The 25,952-nt window shown below is 40.7% G+C and overlaps 3 protein-coding genes across 5 annotated transcripts; all 3 read right to left on the reverse strand.

The window, feature by feature from the left end:
• Positions 1-8,532, reverse strand: LOC143347435 (putative inactive tRNA-specific adenosine deaminase-like protein 3). 2 transcript variants are annotated; one of them, XR_013080599.1, is made up of 2 exons: positions 7,973-8,532; positions 1-505 (listed from the first exon to the last, which is right to left on the reverse strand). XR_013080599.1 is itself a non-coding variant. In XM_076776587.1 (2 exons), exon 2 carries the CDS (start codon positions 4,054-4,056, stop codon positions 2,809-2,811), a length of 1,248 nt encoding a protein of 415 aa, XP_076632702.1. In that variant the 5' UTR covers positions 4,057-4,061; positions 7,973-8,532; the 3' UTR covers positions 2,591-2,808. The 2 variants fall into 2 exon arrangements, 1 of the variants encoding a protein (XP_076632702.1); XM_076776587.1 differs by lacking the exon at positions 1-505 and adding an exon at positions 2,591-4,061.
• An 819-nt stretch (positions 8,533-9,351) lies between these two features.
• Positions 9,352-20,254, reverse strand: LOC143347429 (receptor-type tyrosine-protein phosphatase F). The gene is made up of 31 exons (XM_076776572.1): positions 19,929-20,254; positions 19,409-19,561; positions 19,061-19,335; positions 18,783-18,978; positions 18,322-18,663; positions 17,701-17,832; positions 17,473-17,628; positions 17,254-17,400; positions 17,060-17,178; positions 16,806-16,992; positions 16,664-16,728; positions 16,399-16,594; positions 16,209-16,327; positions 14,962-15,151; positions 14,591-14,890; positions 14,279-14,520; positions 13,306-13,914; positions 12,953-13,221; positions 12,581-12,878; positions 12,184-12,271; positions 12,032-12,108; positions 11,817-11,951; positions 11,609-11,749; positions 11,328-11,525; positions 11,059-11,255; positions 10,899-10,996; positions 10,599-10,813; positions 10,371-10,496; positions 9,861-10,015; positions 9,637-9,772; positions 9,352-9,495 (listed from the first exon to the last, which is right to left on the reverse strand). The coding sequence occupies exons 1-31, from the start codon at positions 20,113-20,115 to the stop codon at positions 9,421-9,423; spliced, it is 5,823 nt and encodes a 1,940-aa protein (XP_076632687.1). The 5' UTR covers positions 20,116-20,254; the 3' UTR covers positions 9,352-9,420.
• A 1,343-nt stretch (positions 20,255-21,597) lies between these two features.
• On the reverse strand, positions 21,598-25,868 carry LOC143347600 (uncharacterized). 2 transcript variants are annotated; one of them, XM_076776909.1, is made up of 5 exons: positions 24,752-25,868; positions 24,351-24,596; positions 22,593-22,972; positions 22,327-22,481; positions 21,598-22,074 (listed from the first exon to the last, which is right to left on the reverse strand). In XM_076776909.1, exons 1-5 carry the CDS (start codon positions 25,374-25,376, stop codon positions 21,768-21,770), a joined length of 1,713 nt encoding a protein of 570 aa, XP_076633024.1. In that variant the 5' UTR covers positions 25,377-25,868; the 3' UTR covers positions 21,598-21,767. The 2 variants fall into 2 exon arrangements, with proteins under 2 accessions (XP_076633024.1, XP_076633025.1); XM_076776910.1 differs by having other exon boundaries at positions 21,967-22,074; positions 22,313-22,481.
• Positions 25,869-25,952: the final 84 nt, after the last annotated feature.

Raw genomic sequence — 25,952 nt, forward strand, 5'->3', positions numbered from 1 at the left:
ACTCTGCTCGTCTACCAACAACTACATCCGAATTCTTTATTTCTGTCTCGAGTTCGTGACTCTCAGTTCGTCGCGCGAATATAAATATTATAAAAGCGCGTTATCTCCTCGATCGTTTTCGCGCGCGATCGAACAACAGGAAGCAGTCGATTAGTCCCTTCGATGTCGTTCACGAGGTGGACGAACGGCGGTTGCGACAAGAGACGATGCTGATGCGTTTCCGGGTTACGGTTAATGGAGCCACGTGCCGGCCGGTGCAACGAAGGACGCGCCAAACGACTGTTGGTCGTTATTCCGGTCGTTCAAATACAAATTCTAGTCTTTTTACGACAGGATTGCACGTCCGTGCTTATCTACCATGTGATTTTTCTTCCGTCGAACGAAACTCCAGGCTGCTTTCTAACAACGATCACCCCAAATTCATCGAGGTTGTTGTTTCTAATACCGCTAACGGCCTCGTCCCGCGAAATTCGACGCAATTAACTAATACCGCCCGAACCAGAACCTGAAACAACAAAATCAATGTACGTTCCCGTGAACAGGTGCACGCAACCGGCTGCTAGGAAAATTTTCCATAGACGTGAACCGCGGAACATCCGCTCGTTCCATTCGTTTGAATAAAAATCAATTTTTATTTACAGGCATTGTAACACCGCGAAACGAACATCGTTCTGAGTTTACTAATTACAGAACACAATCATTGTCGAAGGTGCGCGCGAAGGTGCAACGTCGTCTCTTCTTTTGCCTCCCAATTCCTTTTGCCACTGTTTTCACCCAAGCGTCCTCTGACGTTTCTTCGTTTCGCTGCGCGTACATCCGTTCGACAACGCACGACCACCACAGGCTCAACGGGGTTAGACGTCTGAAGTTTCGCTGATTGAAGTTAATCCGCGAGGTCATTGTTATGTGCGCTACTCGTTTCTACACAAATTGAACCGTCCGTGTCTTGTACAGGAAAGATCGCAGACGCAAGCAGCGACGTGGTTCCACGAGCCGCCTGAATTCTTGCGTTGCTCCGCCGTCAACGAGGGAAAAAGCATTCGTGCAACGTTTCGTCCGGTTCTTCGAGATTATCGACCACACGCTCGTCGACGAATTGCCCCGCGTCCTTGCCTCCGAAAATATAAAGAATTCTCTTCTTCAAGGGAGCGCACAGATACATTCGATCACGCGACCGTCGTTCGTCATCGCGTGGACGGTGCTTTTGAATTGCAACGACCGATTCGCGTGGACGATAGAATTACTTTCGAGCGTTGTCGATTTAGGTGCATGCCTGGTGTCTCCGTTGGGCAAATTTTACTCTCGAGAGTAAGAGTTTTTGACGAGATACGTGCTTAAATGGCAAGGTAATTTTCAGCGTGATGGCTCTTCAGCTCGTGATAGAATGCTCCAATGTTATGTGGATAAAAGCATTAACCACCTCTCGAATTGGCTTTGAAAACGATAGTTTGTTTTTAGACGATTGAAAGTACTCACGATTTGTCATTGAACTTATTTTTACAGACTGATTAAAATTCAAGAGTCCTCTCTAGATTTATTGTCTTTAACATCCTGAGAATTAATTTTTTTAGTTCTTTAGTGAAAAGTCATGACTTTTCTACTATTCAATGAAAGGTAATAAAAAATGGACTAGAAAAATATTTTCGTACAGTTTATGTGTAACTTTTAATTCTTTGTACTCGTATTTATATTTGAGAATTTATCTTTTATTTATTTATTTTATTTTATATGTACACATACGTCTAAGCAGATTCTAGAAGAAACCATTGTAACAAGGGTCCCTAGAGTGAAATACTAATATAAATATGTGTATAATAATAAAATGTAGGATGGCGATTATATGGCGACATACGAGTGGAAAGGGTTAATTCTTTACGAAAAAAATCTCTTTGATAGTTTTAAGCATCGATCTGTCTATTTACAAATCCAACATAAAGGCTTGTAAAATTATTTCCTTCTTCCTCAAAGAATGTAAACTACAAATTTAAGAGCTTCGCTGTATGTTTAATTAAGGAAAAAGGTACAAGTCGTGTGCTTAATCTCGGCGAACATTACGCTGCGATAAGTTGCTGTGCATGGATATTTTTTACCTCTGACGCGATGCTTTTAACGAACTTCGCCCGAAGTAATTAACTTGTTAAAGTTTGTCGTCTCTGCGATCGTTCATCGACGGCTGTGAGAAAATGTCCTGGTTGATTTTGGGGTATAAAAATCAGTCTGTTACAGAGCTTTAAAGAGGAGCATCAATTCAATTAGGTTTAATGCGAATGATACCGGGGCGAAGGAATTTACGAAAACAGTTTTCATGATCTTCGCCGAGCAACGAGTCATCGTCTAACGGCGAGTGGACAGCAACGGACCCGGACGCGCGTCTTTATTCCTGCAAATTATACCAAGACACCAAGGTCGTTTGTATATCTGTACGATGATGGACGAGCGCACGTTCGAACCACGTGTAAGATCTACGACGTCTGGTTTCGATTGAAATCGTAAACCGGCCGTTATATCGTTGTATCGATGCTACAGCACCGTGACTCGATTGGCGTACTTCGAGATTACGTACGTCTTCCGCAGACACCGTTATTGGGATGTTAATAAATCACGACCGCGGACGGTAAATTGTATCGAAACGATCGTAGAAATCAATTTCGTCGTTTAATTTCTCGAAAATAAAAGCTGGTTTACAGGAGAGTACAGACGCGTTTTTTTTTCGTCGAACGCAAAAATTCTTCGTGGAATTTCGATGAAACACTCGTCATTGGAAAATTACAATCAATTGCGACGAACGCAAACGGGACGTAGCGTGAGTCAATCCGCGTTTCTAAACTCGACGTCGCGCAAAGCCGATCGGCATTCTTGTTCCAATACGCCGCTCCAGACCTGGTACCGATGATTCAATCCTGGCACAGCGTGCAAAATCGTTTTCGATCCCAGAACCCCTGTGTTCTGATTAGGCACACCGTAGAATATCCTCGAGACTCTGGAGTGCACGAGAGCCATGCCGCAAAGAGGACACGGTTCCCTCAACAGAAACGTCCAGTATCCCGTGCATAGATAAGGCCCGCATTTATCCGCGTTCGCTGGCTCGTCTTTGATCTTTTCCAATTCTTTCGAATCCTTTCTTTTTGCGCTATTACCGCGTCCTCGACGAGCCGTATTCGATTTAAGAAATTCCTCTTTCGGAAGACAAATTTTGGATAACAATTCCGGGTAACGGAGCGGAGCATCCTCGACGTACTTCCTCTTGATCATTTTCTCCCTTGCCGCGTAGTCTCCGTTGGGAACCGACGTTTCCGATCGCGTCGCGTTTCCCTCGAGTTCCCCTGTCAATTTCCAAGCACCGCCACCTTGAAGTTTAGCAACGAGATCCACCGCCAGCATAGCAGCGTGCCACATCGGATGCTGATCGATCCTCGAGGCTGCGATCGCAAGGATCCTCCCGTCGTCGGGATCGACGATCACCGCGCTTCCGTTGCAATCGTCATTGCCAACAGCTCCCAATTTCGCCGCCTCTATCGCCACGTTCATGTACCCTTCTACGAGATCCAATTGGCGATCCGTAAAGATCGACCCATCGATCAGAGACTCGATGCCAGGATCCGGGTGAAAATTCAACGGCCAAATCTTCGAGGCGCGCGCCGCCTGCGATTTCGTCTTAGCCGTTCGCGCTGGTACTTTCAGGACTTGGAAATCGTCTTCCAACAAATTCAAATCGAACCCTTTCGCTTTCAACAACGACTTCGATTCGTCTTTGGACAACGTTCTGTCCCCTGACGACGATTCTTCCATTTCTCCTGGCGGTTTCGAGGACAACAGCGGTACCAACAACAGTTTGTTCGACGAGCAACGTTTCAGGTGACTGAATCCCGGCAGTACGGACGATATGGTTCGAATAGCGGTCGAGATATCCTTTTTCCGCTTCACTAGTCCCACGTAGACGTCCTCGAGCGGCGGATCGTCCGTATAGTCCGAGCTTAAAATCGGTCTCGCTGTCCAACTTCTACCTTTGGCTTCCATTTTGTTCTCCTTGGCGAGCTTCGGCACGGTGGCCGCCATTTTCCCTGAAAAGATGGTTTCTTCACTTTACGGTGAAACATCTTCGTCGGCGGTTTCGATGCCTTCGCCTTCACCGATGTTGCAACGTGTCTTACGGTATCGTTTCTTCGGATTTAAAAAAGCATTTTGTGAAAATGCAACACGAACGCGATCGTCGTACACGTTACGTTAAAACGTGATTCGAACGTACAATGCTCACTTTTCTCCCCGTTTGATGGTTAAAAATACTTAAAGATACAGTACAAACACAGTATTTAATTAATAGCTTCAATATTTTCAATTGCTCGATTTAAGTTGGGCTAATATAAAAATGCAACATGTATGCACAAAATATTTTCAACCCGACGAGCTTCAAGTAGTCATACTCGTACGAAAATTTGTACATTACTTGTCATTAAAAAATCGATATCGAACGATATCACAGCGAAAGTTGTGTTCGTTAACGGTCTTCACGTGACACTTAATCGCGTGTCGCGTGACGTGGGAATCCGCTGGTGATGTAATCACAAATGCGATATAGAATAAACCTAACCTCCAATGGGAAAATGTATGAAACGACGAGAAAGGGACCTGTTAACGCTCCAATGTTACATCGTTACACTTCTCGCACTCGCCACCAGGGGGCTACATTCTCTCACAAGTACCACCAGTTCCTATGTATGTATTACGCTACTCAATCTACCATTGAATGCCCCATACGTACAGCAAGCCGCAACAATTCGTTGTATAGAATCGTATACGTATTATAAATTCTCAATAATACAAGATCAACTTTGGAAACGTATTCAAAATGCATTTACTATTATTTCCAATACCGATAGAATATTTGAAAAAATTCAACGATCGCTAATTCACCGAAGCCTGCATTTTTGCAGAGGGAGGAGTTTTCGAAGATTTCTTATAACTTCCACGATAAAGCATTTTCGAATGTAAGTTTACACGAAGTTTTTTTATCCATTTGACCTCGGTAATACGTAGTATCAGTTTCAGTATCCACTTTTTTGGACAACCTGTATAGAATTCCGATTGTATATTCCATGGATTTTGCGAATCATTCGAAGACACAGAACACGTTACCAACGGTTACTCGATCTGTTAAATCAGAGAATTGTTAATATTTTACAGAGGAGTCTTTATCGATTCCAACTATGACACTGATTGCGAGATCGTCTCGAACGTTTTGGTTTTAATTGAAAAGCGATTACAGGTTTTTGCGGCATGGTAACAAAGACCTTCTTTCTTTTGTTCGCGAATCGACGTCGCGCAATTGCGCCTAACTCCGACAATCGATCCGACCATGGCTCGACTTGACAGCAATTTAAAATCGTTTCTCCTTCTGCGAGCCGTACCAAGTGCACCGCCACTGGGGACGATTCTCCCACGGAACGCGCTCGTCGCGGACGTTCTTCCGCCTCTTTTGCAAATCACACCGCATACGAGGTGTCGGACCGACATCTACTACATTGAAGTTGATGACACGCGAACCGAAGTAAGGTAAATGTACCAACGACTGGCCAGTTTAAAACGCTAGGGCAGCATATTATAAACATTATGCACAAAATTTATATTATTCTACGTTTCGAAGCATTTCTGCGTAAGCATTTAAAAGTATTCGTATACGTGGTATGATTTTACTTGTATTCTACTTCTAAAAATTGTATTACAAACTATTTCAATTTTAATGTTCAAAGACAAAGGAGGATGTATGTGTGTTCGAAGTAATTTTGAAATGAGTTCTGATAGTGTTATGTTAAGTGTTGATATTTGGATACCGTGGCAAAATAGAAATGAATTTTTTGTCCAGTCGCATAAATAATAAGAAATATATTAAATCGATAAGAGTACAATTTGATAAGTATGGAAATCGTATTACAGGCATAGAATAAAAATTGCCGGATTTTTGTTTGTGTATATTTTAGTTGAAAATTGAAAAAATGTATTCACATTTTCTTGCGTGTCTTTTGCATTTGTAATTTTTCAAAAAATTCTCTAATACGTGCAATGATAATTACAATATATAATAAATAGAGAAAATAGGAAAATGGCACTCGAGGGCACTCAAATTCGATTTGAGGGCATTTTTAACCCCTTTGTTTACACTATATATTGTTTTTTTACATGATTTAATTAAAACATCAGTGTTATTATTATTCGTAAACATTCATAAATAAATTCAAAAGTTTGGTATCTTATTTTAGAAACACGTTGCAGTATTGTACGCGTTGAAAACGTAAGATGGAATTGTCGATGGGATTGACTAAGACTAGCGTAAAATCGACAAAATATTTATTTTGGCCGTGTAATATCGTCGTATCTATTATCAGTCGGCCAAGATATCGTGCAAAGTAGGGCTATTAAAGACGTTACGGTACAATCATATACATTTCATTTCAAATGCAATATTATACAAAAAATGTTGATAAAATGAAACTGTCGATGTTTTTATCTGCATTCCCAGTTCCTTATTTTTTAAAGTTATTTTCTGATTGATGTGTTAAGTTCATCGAGACGATCGAAAATGTTGTCAACGTAATATGCGAATAGAAAAAGGAAATGGTTCCAGACGCGTTTCGTTAGTAATGGAAACGTGATCAGACAACGGTTACTGGGAAGTCGCTTCTTAGAGCGTATTAACCATTCAGCGGGAGGAAAATATGCCACGGTCGGATGATCTGTGAATGGATAAATGAGTGGACAGGATAGATTAAATTATAAAACGTTCATAGCGTAATAGCGTGCCGCGAGTACGAGGTTATTGTTGAAGATCGTCATTAGGTGGACGATAATTTTGTTATGCACCACTGTGAAAGATGAAAGGCTGATTCTGAAAGAAGAAATATGAACACACTGATCTATAATTTATGCCTACAGCTTGCGCGAACAATCTGATAAGTTCTTTATCACTGTATTCTCGTTAAACCGATGAAATCTTGCTATAAACGCTAGTTACTTGAATCAGCTGCGTAGGCAGTAACGTTAAGTACGACTCGAACAGATTAGGTGCATTTTAACACGTGTGCCAAAATTATACTATTTAAGAGATTGAGTAAACTCACGAAATTAACGAATAACGATTATATCACGACTAATGCCATGACAATGTGACCTAAGAATGACAAAAGTTAATATAATGATTTGACATATTCAATTTTATCATTATGTCCAATTCAATAAATTTGTTCGATTATTTATTTCTTTATTGCGAAGTTGACAAAATCTTTTACTTCGGTCATCGTCGATTTACACTTGATGCACACGAGCAGTGCGTCGCCGTTGAGTTTCTATGTTTTCCTTCGACGTACAATTGAAAATAACGAAGTCAGACACAGGAACGTCGGTCTTGTATGTCATTGTTGTTTTAATTGCAAAAGAAAGAAACGCAACAACGACGTATCGTTCGTGCGCACGTGACCTTAAAAGCTATTTCACATCGCGCGCTTCGGTGACTAATCGTCGAAAGAAGTCAAATTTCGCGCCGCGTTACGTCCGCCAAGATGGTGGTGGCACATTCGTGCGAAGCGTGTTCCTTATATAACAGAAAAGGAACAACAAGCGGGCACGAGTGACGCAGCACGCGCGAACGTAAACTCGTCGGGCGAATGCACTCGATGAACTGAATGACCGATACGACCGATCCGAAGTTACGAATAAATTCCGATCGAGGGAAAAATTACGATTACACGCGTTAAGGGCGGTACGTTTTTTCAGTGGGTCCTGTTCACGCGCCAATATGTCTTCCCTGGCCTTGAAACGAGACGTGACACGCGTGTCCCGCATCTTGTCAAACAAAACAAACAGTCTCGATCGAGGAAGACGACTCCTCGAGTCGTGGCCAAAGGTAGCACACTGGTATGACACACGGGCACACGTGTTCGCCCTTTCCACTCGCGACACCGTGAACGATAAAAATCCTTACCTGCTGCTGTGAGAGTACACGTTCCTTTCGCCCGTTCTCGCGTGTTGCTTCTCTCTCGCGACGATCGACGAGAAAACTCCGTCCTGTCAGCCACACCTCGGAAAACCTTTCGTTATTTTACACTCGTTTCATCGACACACGAACACCACGGAAACACACGTGAAGATATCCGCGGAGATGGACGTTTACAGCAGGTCGACGTATACCTTTCGTGATTACGAGTTATCGGCGCTACTGACGCACCCTCTGTCGGCCGTTGGCAGAAGCTCGCGACTGGAGGAAGGGAACGCGACAGCGGTACGCTGTCCATTTCTTCGTTTCCTTTTTCCAAGAATAGTTTTTGATCCCGTTAATGGTTCGCTGTATCAATCTGTCGATAATTCGACGAATAGCGAAAATTGGTAGCTTATCAGCTTCTTGACTGGTCGTACGAATGCCGCGAGGAATGTAAGTACATACATACTATTCGTCGGGAATTTTCATTCATATAATGCGATCAAACGCCTCGGATTAACAAGTCGACTTTCCATATCCGTCTAGTATATGTATACTAATAGCTTTTCCGGAAAATCATTCGAATTGTTCGCGACAACATCTTGATAACAGAAAAGAAAATCACTTTACGGGATATTAATACTTGATTTCATGTTTGGTACTTTTTCGTAGTAACAGTGAAGTATGGGGTTATAATCGTAGTTCGTGCAGTCCCGGCTATTTCGTGAATTTGATCGCATTATGTTTTCATTACCAAGGTCAATGTCTACGAGTTTAAACGTTCTTTTCGCTCAAACGACGAAACGCTAACGTTAGTTTAAAATCGAAAGATAGTTTTAAGGCGTTCGTTTCGATTTATTTAGATATCTTGTACTGCAACGTTGTAAAGAAAGGAACGTTCCGGTCCGCTGAAATCTGGCGGGAAAAGCGTGAGTAATGACGTCACTGGGCACGTCTTGATTACCGCGATGTTCAACTCGAGCGAGAGACGAATAAATTTAGACGAACCGCTTTCGAAATTTCGTAAGTACCTTTTGAATAACTGTTCGCGTCGTAAATGATCGTGGATCGGTGCATGACTGCATTGAGATCGATGCTTGGATGTCTGCGTAATACTTTTATGCTTCTGTTAACTGTTATTACGATTACTTAACGAGACGAATACGCTTCTTCGTATGTGCAATGTATGCAGCATGCGGTTCAGGGGAATCCCGGTGAAGCGAGGTCATTGCTGCATACGATTATGATAAATCACGATAGTGTTCGTGGGAATGAAAGTCGTTTGCCTTGGGGAACAGGAAAGTAAAGGAAAATAGGATAATCGAGAGTCGAGAATTTCAGTATTAAATAATTACGTAACGGTATAATTTATGGGACGAACGATGCTCGTATTAGGAAACTAGTTTCATCTCGTTAAAATCAATTATCCCTAATCAATTATGAGTAGGGATTTTTCACATGAAATTCGCGTACGTTTCGAAATATTTAAAATACGTAATCGTTGCGTCGTACAAGTACTCCATTTGTTCCTGAAATAACAAGAGAAATTTATAACAAATAAAAATAATAATATTCTAGCCTTCAAGTAACATTGCAAACAAGTACGTTTTCTCTTGGATTTTTTTTTTTTCATTAAAAAATGCATTTAGCGAGAAACCAATAAAAATTACCAAAGATCGGACGAAATCGGGTCTGGATCTTCTAACCGCGCGAATCGCCAAGCAAACGTCGCATTCTCGTTCTACGGCCATTTTCTCCAAAAGAAAACTTAAAGCTAGGTAAAGTCCACAGCCTGTTACGCCGTCGCTAATTGAAAACAAGAACACTTTAACATATTTCGCGTTAACCGGTTGACTTATACGAAGATATTTTTGGAGGTTCGATGTATCCTTACTGGCAAAGTACGACAGTTGGCCCATCTCCTCTAGGTATTTTTTCCGAGGCTTGCCACAGTGACATTAACATCATCGTTGCTGGTGGATCTTGATTTCTGCCAGCTTTCCATTCCGTGGAGCACAAAATTGTTACTTGTTGTTCTGTGGAGGGCTTCTGAAAAAAGAACAAATAAAACGACACGTCTTCCATTGTTTGTACAGTAACTGTGAAGCTATGTTTCACTTTTACGAAATATTGTTTCGTTTGATATGTTATATGTGTATACTGATTCCTCGATTTACGCGGTACTTTTTTACGTTTGTTGTTCTATTGACTTTGAAATATTTAAAAATGATTTTCAAAGAAGAGATTATGAGAAATTTTATTTCTTTAAACGCGAAGATTGAAATTTTAAATCGTCTTGAAAAAGGAGCGCGATATACGCGATTTAGGTGATTTTCTACGTAAAAGAAAATGTACGTGGAACGTATCATTCGCATAAATGGAGGGACCAGTGTACTTCTTTTACCTCCGAATTATCAACAAGTATCAGCTTTTGCGAGGTGTAAAATTCGAATTCGATGAATTCTTTTGTCTTGATGTTTATGTATGGCACCGGCTTGAATTCCTCATACGGAACAATGGAACAGCAGGTCTGCGCAGAATATATTTCTTAAGTATGGTTTCCGCGATATCGATGCTAGCTGGATAATCAATTCATAGATATGCAGTTTGTCGAGGATGATAAGGTACAAACCGTGTCGTTCGGGTCAGGCGGCTGTAGCTTAACGATTAACTCGACGTTATATTCGGCCACCATTCTCCAGAAATCGTTGACCGTCCCAGGCAACGGCAATTGCGTTGCAATGTACTGTTTCTGCAATCTCATACCATCCACGTAAACAGCGGAAATGTAATCGCTGTCCTCATCTGTCGGCGGATATCTCTTCAAGTACACTCTGTTGACCGTTGCTGTAAAGCAGACGTTGCATTATTAGAAAACAGACGCGAAAGGGTTCGAGGGGGTGACCGTAGAAAGATAATTCGAAACTTGAACCTAATTCTGGGTATCTGTTTTTGGCAAGGTTGCGTTCCGTCAGCGGCACAGAATTAATTGGACGAAGGGCTTCGTCTTGCCAGATAGTCTTCTCCAAACTGTAAATTTTGTTCCACTTTAGTTCGTTCGTTGTTCGTCGATAGGCCGATGAAGCGGTTACCTGAGCTGCTGAATCGCCAGTTGCTTTTTAAGTTCCTTGATCTTCGCTGGAAAAATCTCGTTGCAGGGCAACGACGTTGGGATAGAAAGTAAACATTCAACGAGCGTCAAGTGAGCCAGGAGATACTGTTGCTTCGTGTCTACCATGTTAGCCCTCTGACTTCTGATCGACTCGGTTTCGGCGAACATGTCGACCACCTGGAAATATTAAAAAGAAGACGTCGCATCGTACCATGAAGCATTCGTAAATATCTTTTTAAAACGTTGTACCCCTTCTGCGGCGGCTCGTCGGAGGCAAACGTCGCACAAAATTATAGTTCCAGTTCTTCCGACACCTGCGCTACAATGGACCACCACAGGTCCGTTTCCGGGTGACGTTGCCAACAGCTTCTTTAAATACCTGACCACTGAATGCGTGGATAAAGGGACTCCGTGATCCGGCCAGGCTGTATAATGCAGATGCTCGATCTGAATTTTTAAAACGTCGTTCCAATGATTCTCTCGATTCGACGAAACATTTACTGCTCTGAACGAGTTGTTGTCATTGTTACCTTGCGAGTTTCGTCTTCGCAGGTTACGTGGAAAGTACGAAACGTGTAATCCGCGAACACGGTCTGCTTAACATGGAAGACTACCAAGTCGCCGTATTTTTTCTTTTTTCGTATGTCGGGCCAGTACTGTTCGCATTTCGCCTATTACAATTTCATTGTCGATTATTATCAGTTAGGAATGGTACAGTGACAATAAGAAAAATCGAACCTTTCCGTTCTCGATTAGATTCGCGACCATGCAAATAATAAGGCTCCCTTCTTGCCAAACCATCCTCCAGAAATCGATGATAGTGTTCGTTTTTGGTCCTTGTGTAGCTATGTAACACTTCTCTTTTTTGTAACCCTTTTGCAGAATTTTTCAAGTTAATATATTAGCCGTTTAATTAGTACGAAATTACGTGTAGTAGGATCAAGACTGATTACCTTAATGTAATTAGCATTAATGTAATCCGAGTAAGGGTCGTCTGGAAGTATGTTCAGTATCACGCGATTTTCATCGTCTATAAGGCGTTTCGTGGTTCGTTAAACGCTAATCGAAAAACATGTTAAAATTATAGAAGGGAAATGTTACGCACACGCTATGAGATTTCCGTATCTATTCTTCGGCTTGTTCTGTGGCAGCTTCCCGTACGTCCACGGTTTTGTTTGGCCTCTCGGGAGTATCTTTCAAATAATTTGCAAAATCATTATATTGCTTTGAACCGTTTAAAGCGTATTAAGTCGTACCACGTGAAATTACCTAGTGGAGAGTTAACTAAAAAAGAAAATCTTAGAATAATTTGAGTATCATTGTAAAATGTAAAAACATTACATTTTGTAATGAGATGGTTATGTCGTTTAATATTTCAGTGGGGGGGGGGGGGGGGGGAACTATCGACGGCTCGTAATACAGCAATGTCATGCGGTACAACCTGTCGCTAACGTTTTTATTTTACACGAGTTAAATTTGGAACTTCTCGGGTAATTGCTCACATTGTACTGCCTGTCGAGGAGTCCAGAGTCGATAGCTTGTCTCACGTAGTCCTCGAAATCCTTCACTTTTACCAGAGAAGTTGCTTCTTCTTTCGGATTTACGTAATTCACGAACGTCGTATTGTCATCGTCGGGCGTGCTCGTATGCGATACGCATTCTTTATCGGATGCAATGGACGCGACCGATAAAACTTGTTTCGAGTTTGTCAAAATCGATTTGTCCTCGAGATCCCCGGCGTTGCGAGCCAAAGCCATTTCTTCGCGAACAATGATGGTCTTTAATAATCCTGGTTTCTTTCTGTAACGGATACGCGACAAATGAGAAGGAAAATAAACGATTTTCAAATTAATTTGATAGAAAATGGTTTGCACCTTCGATAAAAGTAAACTGCTACGACGATCGCTATGGCGAGAAGTATCGTAAGAGGAACTAGCCAAGCTTCGTCGTGTCGCTTCGGGACCTCGCCGATACGAATCGACGTTGTTTTCACGACCATGGTCTGATTGTTGATCGATCCTTCTTTGGTTTGCAAAATAACCACTATCTCGTAGGATTCATCGGGCTTTAGCGGACAGTTCTTCATACCGTTGTAAACCTTATTATCGCCTATTGTAAACGTTATACCGGCAAACTTGTGCGTCTGTCGCGCGGAATGCAATTTGTTCGATAAAGCATATCTTTAAATTTTACATGTTTATACGTTTAAAAGTTCGATAATACGTACGGGGATCCTGGCGGCGTTCCAGGCGATCTCGTCGTAGCCGATACCGGCCTTCTCGCGGAGAAACGGGCTTAATTTCGTATAATGATCACAGGACTGTGACCCTTTCACCGCCACGTTGATCAAGCTATTTTTCGTGGCGTTCGAAACAACAGGAATGCGCAACTCGATCGTCGAGTGAATATCGCTTGTTTTCGACGTTAATTCTCCCTCGAATGCCATGGCCAATGGTGTTTGCACTTGCTTAGATACTGATGCGCCACGCTTTCCCGATATTGTTAATGCGTAAATGGATACGTTGTAAACGGTCGACGACAACAAGTGCAATTGTTCGTTGTACCGAACCTGGTATTCCTTGACCTCGTATTCGTATATCGTAGCTCTCATTGAGTGTCTAATTTCTATTCTCAGATCCGAGAATATCATTTTCACGGTTATCAGAAATTTCGCGAGCCGTTCGCCTGTTATCCATGGGTGAGACCAACTCGCATTAACGACTCCTTTCTCGAGAGTCTCGACGTTGAAGATTTTAGGCGCCTCTGGTTTAAACACGTTCAAATTAATTGACACCGAAGTTCCGGGCGTTGAAACGTTTACGTTGTTGGCTGAAACCTGGAGTACATACATGTATCGTGCAATTGTTCGATGAATCATATTGAAACACCGAGCGGCAGGAATGCTTCGTGCGAAATTGGACTTTTTGTTTAAATTCGAGTACGTTGCTGCCTATAATGATACGTATTTGAATTTGCCTCGGTGTGTTCAACATTTTGAAAACTATTGATTTGAATGTTATTTTAAAAAATAGTGCAAATGTAATAACTGTTAAATTGGCAGACAATTGTTTAGGTAGGACTGTTTTATCTGGATCAGAAATTCGAATACAAGGATAAAACTTTCTCCTGATAATTATTGTCGAACGTTACTCGAAAAAGTAGCCAATTTTGCATGGAGATTATCCCGCATCTTCGGTTACCATAATCGTGTTGATCGATTTGTAATTATTGGCAGTTGCGCAGATGTACTCGTTCCACAAATTGCAGTATGATGTTGGCGATATGTTCATCAAAACCTTGCACATTCTGTTGTAACAATATTTTACGGTATAGAATTCTATTTCTCCATGGATAGGTGGTTCTGGTTTTTGCCACCTTAAATGTATGGTGTTGTATGGAGTATTGATCTCAAAAATCTCTAGATTCCTTACCGGAGGCGGTGCTGTCACAAATAAGACTTAGTTTTTAATCGATAACATATTATTCGACAAAGGTTGTGCAAGAGTGCTAACCTTTTGGCGGCGTAGTGACACGAATTTCCTGATAAAGCAAATCATTGTGCTTTTTATCGTAGCCTCTGATGACATAAATTCGGATCTTGTACGTTTCCGCGCCACAAAGAAACCTTTTTAAATCCATATAAAAGTGTAGAGTCTGTTTAGTAATGCTGTCATTTGCAACGGACTTGCTAATGCCGATAATAATAATTCTTGTGAACATAGAACCAGAAATTGTGGTGCAATTTTTCGGTTGATCCCATTTTAACGTGAAATCTTCCATTCTCAAATTACTGTATACCGAAGTTGGCATTTCTGAAAGGAAAGTGATTTTATCGCTTCTGCAATGAAAATTTTTTATTAGGTTAATTGCACTAATTGTTTACCATTTTCGACGGTGTCGATGGTTCTCTTTTCGGAGGGGCCACAGTAAGATGTACAAGCTGAAATTTCTACGACATATTTCGCGTAGGGAACCAAATTTGCGAAAGTAATGCTGGTAGATGTAATCTCGTTTGAAACGTTCCACTTTGGAGAATCCTTGCGCAGATTGTCGCAGCCTTTATAAGTTTGAATCTTGAAAATATAATAACGAATTTTTATAGGCGAATTGATTCGTTACCTTTCTCTATACAGGGTGCTCGGTCACACCTGGGAAAAATTTTAATGGGGCATTCTAAAGGCCAAATTAACAATTAAATTAAAAAATTTCAAATCGTTCTGGAAAAATTATTTTCGGTTGCAAGAGTCGATTACAATCATTTTTGGTCAATAGACATACCCCCGAAATCCTACTCAGTTTCAAGAAAAAAATTCCTTACCGAAAATATAATTTCTGGCCAGAAATGGTTCCCCCAATTTTCATGCGAATCTTCAAAACGTCATAATTTCTGAACGGATTGGACGATTTTAATGTTTAAAAAAGCAAACTACGCGTATTTTGGTGGAGAATATGTACAAATCGCAAAAATATTCGAAAAGTTGGTCCTTGACCCCGCAAAATGAGAAAAACCCCATAAAAATGGTCCAATTTTCAAACAGCCATAACTCTCACAATTGTGAATATATTTCAATGAAACTTTTTTCTGAAGTAGAGCTCATGGGTACCTACAAAAAAGTATTACACAACTTTTCTGTAGGGTGTCAAATAAAATTACTAAAAATCAAAATCGAATTTTTAAGAGAAATCGACAGGGGGTAGGTGCCTAAATTTTTCGACGAAAAAAAAAATTTTCAAATCGTTCTAAAAAAAATATTTTTGACTGTAGGGGTCAATTACAATCATTTTTGGTGAAGAGTTATATCGCCGAAATCCTACTCATTTCCTAGAAAAAAATTCGACAAGGTGTGAAATTTTTCGACAAAATTAAAAAATTTCAAATCGTTCTGGAAAAATTATTTTCGGTTGCGGGTGTCAATTACAATAATTTTTTATGAATAGACCTACCCCCGAAATCCTACCCACTTTCTAGAAAAAAATTCAGTACGGGCGGAACTTTGAACGTTAATAACTTTTTAACGAAATCTCCATCAACAAATTGGTATTCTTGATTTTCGTTTTATTTTGGCCTCTAGAATCTCCCATTAAAATTTTTCCTAGGGGTGGCCGAACACCCTGTATGTATTTCATTACCTTCAATATAATTTTGTAATACTTTATGATACCATTGAACTGTGGAGGAGGATTCCATTTTAACGTTAAATTACTATTTGAAATCAGTTCTGTCTCAACGTTTCTCACTTTGGGAGGTTCTGTTTACACGAACAGATATATAATAGTAGTCGAAACATTAAGAAATTAAGTGTGAGAAATTTCTAATCACCTCCGTCGAGGGTTTGAACTTCTTCTGAAAAAAACGTCACTGCTTGATTGGTGACCGTAATCTTGTAATAAGTATAATCCTTCAAGCCTAAAGCGTGGTACGGTAGTTTGAGTGCATTTTCTTTGATAATCTGAACACCTGTCTCATAGTCCTCGATAACGACACTGTACCAGTTGTCTGGACAGTACGAATAGCCCTATAAATCAATACCTTTTACCGTTTGTAATCGTTAAAACAGTGTTCGAAGGTACAATTCGTTACGTACTATTTTCTGATCCTTCACTAGCGTTAAACTTTTATTTCCTGGGATTACTCTGAAATCGTTAGTCGCTGAAAAATTTCGTAGATTACGTTACATTGTAACATTGATGCTAATCGGTGATTTATTTAACGAAATAGTAGCTTACGAGTGCATTTGGTCGTAAAGTTGGCCACTTTTCCGCGGATAAATGGCTGTTCATTATAGTATAGCTGGCAATAAATGTTGTAAGTAGTGCCAGGCTCTAAGTCGTTAGTGTATCCAATTAACGTTGTAGTGTTTTCAAATATTATCACTGGATCTCCAATAATACGGGTAACGTTTTCCATTTTTTTCTGACAAAGATGGCGCATTCTTTTAGCACAAGTATACAAATTATGTACCGCATTATGTTACACTTACCTCTATAATGAATTGATAACGGAATGGTGTTAATTTATCTTCCTCTATTGCTGGAACAATAGCACGAACGCTTGTCTCGTTGATAAAGACGATTTTGGGCGATGGAAGATCATCTATGCCTTAAAAAAATAACATGGAAATTCTCATCACCTGATTACATAAAATTGTACTTATTATGTGTATCGATATACTACTTTTTTTACATAACGGTGGTACATAGTATATTTGAGAATTGTTACAGCCATACATGCAGTTTCCTGTTTTGAAGTCGCAAATGTTCAAATCATAACATTGTCCACAATTTTCCTCGCAGTTCTGTCCGTACCGACGAAAAGGACAAGCTATAAACAAAATTAATTAACGAAAATCGTTCTCTCGTATTACTTCTCCATGTAGTAGTGTATGCTTCTCACTATTTTGGCATTGTATTCCAGTAAAACCGGGTAGACACGTGCAGCCAATACTTTCACAAATTACAGTATTTCTGCAATCCCCAAAGTTGTTTGTTTGAAAATCACAATTGATCGAGCAGTAGGGTCCCACCTTTCCATCGGGACAGTCGAAACCATCTGTTGTTAAGATAGACAAACATCGTGTACTTATTCCGATGATCGTTTGCCTTTATAAATATAAGGTATTACCAATTTTTACAGACGTCGAGGCGTCGAGATCGGAATTTACGACAAACTTTTCTTTGTAAAACAGTTTTTGGCACGTGTCTGGTGGCCTCAAATAACGCTCGTGGTTCTTCGTGGTAACGTATCGTATAGAACCTAAACGAAAATAACATCGTAATAACCGCGGGTCAATCCATATCGATTTCATCGATATTTCATAAAACTACAGTGCCGCGAATAACTATAAACTCAAACAGTTCTTCTGCTTTTGTTTTTTAATATTTCCAAGAAGCAACCGATCGTGCCAAGATACGTTTACAGTTGAATAATAAGAAGTTTTGTCTATGTATAAGCAGCTATTCTTTTTTATTTGGATATACGAACTATCTGCTAAATGTTACGAAACAAGACTGAATAGGACTGAATATTTATAAATTTATAAAATTAATATTGAGTTTATATTTGTTTTTCTCTTTTTATATTTTCGAGGAAAATTTATCTCCGTTGTTTTCACAGTTTCGTTTCGCGTCGCAATACGAAAACGTACAAACGGCGCCTTCAACTTTCGTATTAACGTTATGAAAAATGCGAAGATACGATTGAATTTGTAATTATTCACAGTGCTGTAGTTTCGCGGTGACACACCTGCTGGTGGACACGCACGAAAGTTTGCTACGGCCCAGAATGGACTAGAGCTTTCCCGCTCGAGTCCTGGTATCAACTGTATTTTTACATTTACAAAGCCGGATGAAATCGTTCGATTGATCCGAACGTATTGCCACATGGGCAGCCCGTGAGCAGCGGCCACCGTTGATCCTTTTATTGTTTCCAACACTTGTTTTTCATAGCGATTATTTATCAATGCTATTTCCATCTCACATTCCGCACACAGGCCAATTATTATTTCCACACAAAGATTCCCGTCGAGAAGAGATAGCGGAGGGCTTGTCAGAACTGCCTTCGATTCGATTGTATGGAGGAAGCTGTCTGTAATCGGCAGGTTCTGTTATAGAAATCATATTTACCCAGTCGATTTCTTTTACGAACGGCAGTTCGCGTGTTTGGAATTTTATGTGAATCAATTATACGTCACACGAGCGACTCACATAAGTGAAATCGAAATAGCATCTTGGAGAGACTTCCTATGAATAGCGTGTAATTTACAGTTGTAGTCGGTGACAGTTCCTCAGTGTCCACGTAGTTTAGGAGTAATTTTTCTGTATTATAAACCGATACTTTTTTCGCGCTTTCGTTCCACGTGACAATGAAGGTTCTCCATTCGGTTGGAGAAAGTACACTGCCCTGTGGGAATGAGTAATAACTGACAATTAAATATTCGAGGACGAGTATAACTGTATACAGTTTAAGATTTGATGGATGTTACTGCATAAGAATTCCTTTCTTGAAAGCACTCGTAGGTATAGTTGTACCGTCCTAGAATCGGTACGCCAGTCGCACATCTTCGTATCACAGAACGCGTGTTATTCCAGCCACCAAGGATGATCCAGTAACAAAAATCGGTTCTATAATGTTCACTCTTACAGAATAGTATTATAGCGTCATGCGCGCCACGAATAGAAACTACGAAAGTTCGTAATTTTGTCAATTTATCGGGCGAGAAGTATGTAGGCTCATCAAAATTATTATACTCCATGAAACCTAAAAATACAAACGTCGTATAGAATTGATTGTCTCGTCGGTCGTAAATTATTACCAAATTGTTGAAACAAACCTTCCCATCGGCGATCAAACACCGGACCCATAGGATTTTCTTTGGAATCTGTTAAACTCCAACCTGCGGTATTCCAAGTATTCGTGCAACCTTCGTTCGAATCCAGATCGCAGTCTGTTTCCTTCATCTGATGATAGTTTACTACGCTAAAACCTGAAATCAACGAACGAGTAATTATTGGAATAGGGCGCAACACTAAATAAATCGTGTAACTTTAGTTATCTGTATATACGTAATATTTGCGAGATATATTATAGATTTAAAAATATATAAACAGCGTTAGTGTAGAGTTTGTGGTGCCATATATCGATAATAACTGTCTGAATTATAAAATTAGTTTTCTCGAAAACAAAGCGTCGTACGACAAAATTTTATACTACGATTCAGACATTTACACGAGAATCAACTTTTTGTTATAGTTTACTACGATTCTGGTCGTATGTTGTATTTGAATATATTTATTGTTTGGTTTAATGAGTACTGTGACTTCATCGAATTACCTTCCCTATTAAAAACTTACTAAGTTTTTTAAGTGCATCATAGTCCTTCGAAGCCAAATTGATGTTCCATACTAAACCGCCACCATCGTCTTCCGACATACACATCTTATAGGATTCATATTTTGATGATATACTTTTTAAAACTGTCAATCGTCCCGATATAATCGAAATTTGTATCGCGAGAAATAGTATCTCCAACAAACTCATTATTGATTAATACGAATTGACACTCATAAATTATATTCAGCAACGTCGAAGGAATAGAGAGCTTAATTAATTTCAGGACACTGTCACCATCGGCGTAGTTTTTTTCGCGTAAAATTACAGCTTGTTATCGTGCTGTGGTCGTATTACATTTCTAGCGCGTCGAAGATGTAGCGTACATTTAATATGAGTGAAACTTGAAAACCGTGAAGGAAAGGAAATCAACTTCCTACTGGTGAATCTGCGATAAGGAATATCCGGTAGTGGTAAATGACGCATTTAAAAATGATAGTAGTAGAAACCACTTCTTCGAAATAGATCTAATTTCTTTACTGTATTAATTACGCACATATTAAGTGGAAATAAAATTGTCTCGGAGCTCGTTGCAAACATTTGGGATTCAGTACGCTTAGTAAAACTATTTCTATACTAGTTATATAATGATAATTAATCTGTCGTTACGATTTAAATTTCTATTAGACTCTGGATTCACGTTTAATTTTAACTTCATCGAGATAAAAATAATTGTTAAAAGAGTTCTGTCATGTTTTAAGATGTTTGGAAAATTCTTTTCTTAAAGATATCGTTAGAGAATTTTGGATTTCGATTCTGTCTTAGTAAAGTGCTTCTGTCTGCGTTTGAAAAATTTTCAAAGGCGTTAACTTTTACTACTCGCTCGTAAGTTTGTAATTTCTCTGTGAAAAACATGACATCTGGACATTGCATTGAAACATTTATTTTAATCCAATAGCTATCGTAATGTCAAAGCATTGAAAAGATAGAATTGATATTTTTAGACATAAAGCACGCAACGAAAATAAATTCTAAGTATATTAATTATCATCGATTGCATATACTTTTATCGAAACCTGTTATGTTAACGATTACAGTGAAATGGGATTTTTCTTTTAATCGGTATATACATATATTCATATCATTACTTGACACAAATTTTTTTTATTCATTTCAAAATGTACAAGCTCTTACAAAATTATTCTTCTTAAAAAAACAATATCTCGTGCTTAGGTATCTATTATAAGTACGTATTTTCGTACGTTTTCATATATTTTATTACTTATCGAACACATATTAGAAATTTATTTGGCTTCGTCGTGAAAGTCTTACATGCAAATGCCGCTGACTCGCGTAAAGTAATCGTGTTCACATCGTTTCTCGTTTGTATACATTTCTATGATACATGACGTTCTTTTTATCTTGAGCGCGCGCAATATTTCTGTCATTTCCAACAATATAAATAAATGTGCATCGGAAAAGCTGCATAGTTCCGCGAGACGAACATTTTTATTTTAAATTTTATTACACGGATAAATTCGTTTCAGCTACAATGAAGGCATCTTGAAAAAAATTTGGTAAAAAAACCGTGCAACTTTTCTCTTACACGTTTTTCTGTATCATCGAGAATAACAGATATATCACTAGTGTTCAAGATAAAAAAAAAAACACTGTATATTTTATACTTTCGAGAATAAAACGGCAGACTAGGATTTCGAATTTTGCTGGTTTCGAAACCGCATTAAGGCGAACGCTTTCTCGACAGCTCGTTTCCGCGTAGAAAAGAATTCTAACGACGGTCGTTCAGAGTTAATTTTGCGTTCCGTTTTCGGGAACACGCGCGACAGTCGGAGAGTCGAAAGTCAAGGCGAAAGACGAGGTATCCAAGAGTGCACCCTCCGGTGTCGTCCCAAATTGCATCTCGGTGCTAGAAGCGCCAACAACGCTAGGACAGCACCCAACAGAGAAACGCCGCACAAAGCGCCAGCAGTGACGTCGTGTAACGGGGTCCCGGCTTTAGGCGATTTGGCAGCCAGTAAGAAAAGTCCTGCACAACTCAATGCTGAGAGTCCCGCGAGGCCAAGTCCGGTCCACGTTCTTCTCAACGTCCTGCAAGCTCCCGCCAACGTGCAACAGGCTCCACAACCTGTTGCGCTGTCGTAATAGTACCTACAAACAAATTGAATTAGAACGACGTACTGAAATTTCATTTCTACAACACTTTATCACAAATCACAAATCTCCAATTTGACGAAGGAAAACGTTCAATACGTAACAAGATCTATCAGTGATCAAAATCTCAATGAGGTCGATGACCCGAAGATCCTGCATTCTCTTTGCCAAGATTGAAGTTACCATAATGGCAAAATAAAACAATTTCACAAACGAAATTTTGTTTTATATTTACGGGAAGATAACTACCGTCTTCCTTGGGTCCAAGACAAATATAATGCCAAGCCGCAGGTCAGGATACCAACGAGGATCAGCAAAAGCGGCGCGTTTCTCCTTTCATTCTTCTCCAAACCGCTGGCCAACGTCGTGTTTGCATCGCTGTGCGGCGGCGACAACGGCGGAACCTGTTCAAACGAGCGAACACGGTTAGATCAGCGGTACGACATCTTCATTTCTGGTATTGTTTCGTCACCGCGTTGCGACGAACGTTACCCTGAAAGAGTTTCTTTACTCACCACTGCAGTCCTAGCGATGAACGCACTTTCTACGCTTTGGTAGCCGTTCCTTTTCTGTCCCGCGGGTATTACTTGATACCTCGGTGAACCGGACACCATCGGCAGAGATTCTGGTCCGTTTTCCATGTATGCGTAACGAGGTGGGGGTTCGCCGTGACCCATTGACACAAGGTCGACCGGAGCTGTGCCGACGTAACGGAGTCTCCCGCAGTTGCTAGCTGGACAGACGTCCTGTTGTCGGGATGAGTTCTCCAGCAGCGGTAAACACCTCCGGGCCGACGATTCTTTGTTGGGGGTGGAGGTTTGCGGCCTGGTCGGAGAGAACGCCCGACTCGGCGGCGTTCCTTGAGGCGTGGTGCGTTTAGGACTGAACGCTCGACCTGAATTTCCGCACATATTAACATCAATTTTTATCTAACACCGTCATGAGTTTTAAATAATAGGGTAGATCGATGATGGTTATAACATTGTAAATATCTTAAAATGTACAGGGTGTTCGGCCACCTTTGGGGAAAATGGGAGATTCTAGAGGCTAAAATAAGACGAAAATTAAGGAATATCAATTAGTGGATCGAGGCTTCGTTAAAAAGTTATTAACGTTTAACGTTTCGAGTAGGTGCCTTTTGTGACGAAAAAAAAAAAATATCAAATCGTTTTAAAAAAATTATTTTCAGTTAGGGGGGATAATTACAACCATTTTTGGTGAATAGACATACCCCCGAAATCCTACTCAGTTTCGAGAAAAAAATTCCTTACCATAAATATAATTTCTGGCCAGAAATGTCTGCCGGAATTTTCATGCGAATCTTTAAAACGTCATAACTTCTGAACGGATTGGACGATTTTAATGTTTAAAAAAGCAAACTACGCGTATTTTGATGGAGAATATGTACACATCGTAAAAATATTCGAAAAGTTGGTCCTTGACCCCGCAAAATGAGAAAAACCCCATAAAATTGGTCCAATTTTCAAACAGCCATAACTCCTACAATTGTGAATATATTTCAATGAAACTTTTTTCTGAAGTAGAGTTCATGGGTACCTACAAAAAAGTATTAGGCAACTTTTCTGTAGGGTGTCAAACAAAATTACTAAAAATGAAAAACGAATATTTAAGAAAAATCGACAGGGGGTAGGTGCCTAAATTTTTCGACGAAAAAAAAAATTTTTAATTAATTCTAAAAAAATTATTTTCGGTTGCAGGGGTCAATTACAATCATTTTTGGTCTATAAGCATACCCCCGAATTCCTACGCACTTTCGAGAAAAAAATTCGAGTAGGTGGGCAAATTTCTCAGCAATAAAAAAAATTACAAATCGTTCTGGAAAAATTATTTTCGATTGTGGGAGTTAATTACAGTCATTTTTGGTGAATAGATATAACCCCGAAATCCTACGCATTTTTGAGAAAAAAAATTCCGTTTTGTTTAAAGTTCAATCGTTACAATCGTCATCGGTCTACCCCATATACTGCAATTTCCGTGTTTCCATGTGGCACAGTTGATAAGCAAAATTTGGAAACAAGCTTACTCCAAGACTCAAATCAATCGCGAACAAGACAAAAGAAACATGCATGGTTGCGTTTAAAAAACAGCTGCAAGCACGTATCGCGTTTGCGCCATCGTATCAACCAAAAAAGTTATATCCTTCGCTTAAAAAAGAGTCGTAGCTTGTATTCTAAAATACGATTCAGATTAAGCATAAGAACTATCTGAGACGCAGTTGCTCGAAACGAATGTTTGCCAAAAAATATATGTACCGGTTGGAGAGCCACCTGGCGTGAGTACGTTTCTTTGTGGCGTACCGGTTTGATTGAAGGACTGCTGTCTCTTTGGAGACAGGGTCCTCTCCTCAGACCTGGAACGCGGCTTCCTCGGTGTGGTCAATATTTCGTGCAGCTTCTGCGTGGCCAAATTGTTTCTCGCCGAAATCGCGAACTCGTGGAAGTTTCGTTCCGGAAGGTCTGGTGGGTCCTCTTCTTGCAGTGGCACTCTGCTATAACGACCTGGTAACACGCTATCGCTTAACATCACAATCCCAAGAAAAACAGCGTAGTATTACAAACGACCAAGTTACCAAGGTAAAGAAAGCTGCATTTTACGATTCGAAAACGCGCCTCGAATAAATTTCAACCCTTTATCGGCAATATCGTTCACCTACCCTGTGGCGTGTTGATGTGTCTCCTTACCGGGGAGACGTGTTTCACGGCGTTCCAAGCGGTTTCCTCGTCGTGGTAATCCTGATCACCCGGTATCACGGCGTATCTTCCAGCGTTGTTCCGGCATGTTTGCATCTGCGGCTCCCGGCCGTCGTCTTGGTTGACCGCCGTTGCGGAACGTTGTTGCACCTGCTGGCGCGGAATGAACTCGTACCTCGAGGAGCCCTTCCTCTGTATCTGGTTCCTCTGCTCGTCCTGTATGTACTCGTACCTTGAACTTCGATTGTAGATCGCGGCGCGTTCATCCACCGGAAGGCTTCCATACCTTCGATGCGCGGTGCCTCTGTTCTCGTCCAGGTAGCAATATCTGTCTCGGATCTCGCCGTTCTCGACTACGCCGCCCTCGATCGGACCTTGAAACGCGAGGTTACTTTGGCCCCCGTTGCACTGCAATTGCAATTGCAACGGCGGCGGGGACGGCGGGGGCGGAGGTAATTCGTCGTTAGTTTGAAACTGCGGCGGCGGCGGCAGGTCGCCGGTTCGATCGTCCGGAATGTATTCCGATTGTCGACAGAACGAGGGATTGGTGTAGCAGTGCACCGGCGCCGGCTGGGACGTCTCAGCCATCTTCTTTTTCCTTTATCGTTTCGTATCGCCGTAACGCGTTCAAGCTTGATTAATGTCTTTAAAACGAGACGTTTTTACGCCGCGTACGGTTACCACTAGGCACCAGGCACAATATCTTGATAGTCCGCGCGCGGCACTCGACGTAAATGGATGACTCTATTAAGGCGCGCACGACGTTCGTCACGCGCGTTTAATGTTTCTTCCAGCGTCCATCGCTCAGGGCACGAGCCGCGAGAACGTTACGGTCCTCAAGATCGATTCACGAGGATCACGAACGTATCGCTGATGTAGGATGTAGCCGACCAAGTTTCCAAGGAGAACGTCACCGTCTGCACGGGCCCTGAAATGACTCTTGTCTCGGTGTGCTGGTGATCCCTGTACATTTTATTCGACTTTTATTTTCCTCCGTGCCCGTTCAAATTCTTCCTTTTCGGGGACTTTCCACGGGGGCTGCGGGATCCTTCGTCAAGATAACGATATCGAAGTGTCTCGAATTTCCTTCTAAAAATTCCTCGTCGCGTATTCGAAATGTTTCCGGAAAATTCGTAGATTTTCTCAGCAGGCTTCCCGCGGTTT

Source organism: Colletes latitarsis, chromosome 11, assembly GCF_051014445.1.
Source record: "Colletes latitarsis isolate SP2378_abdomen chromosome 11, iyColLati1, whole genome shotgun sequence".
In the NCBI taxonomy this organism is placed as follows: Eukaryota; Metazoa; Arthropoda; class Insecta; order Hymenoptera; family Colletidae; genus Colletes; species Colletes latitarsis.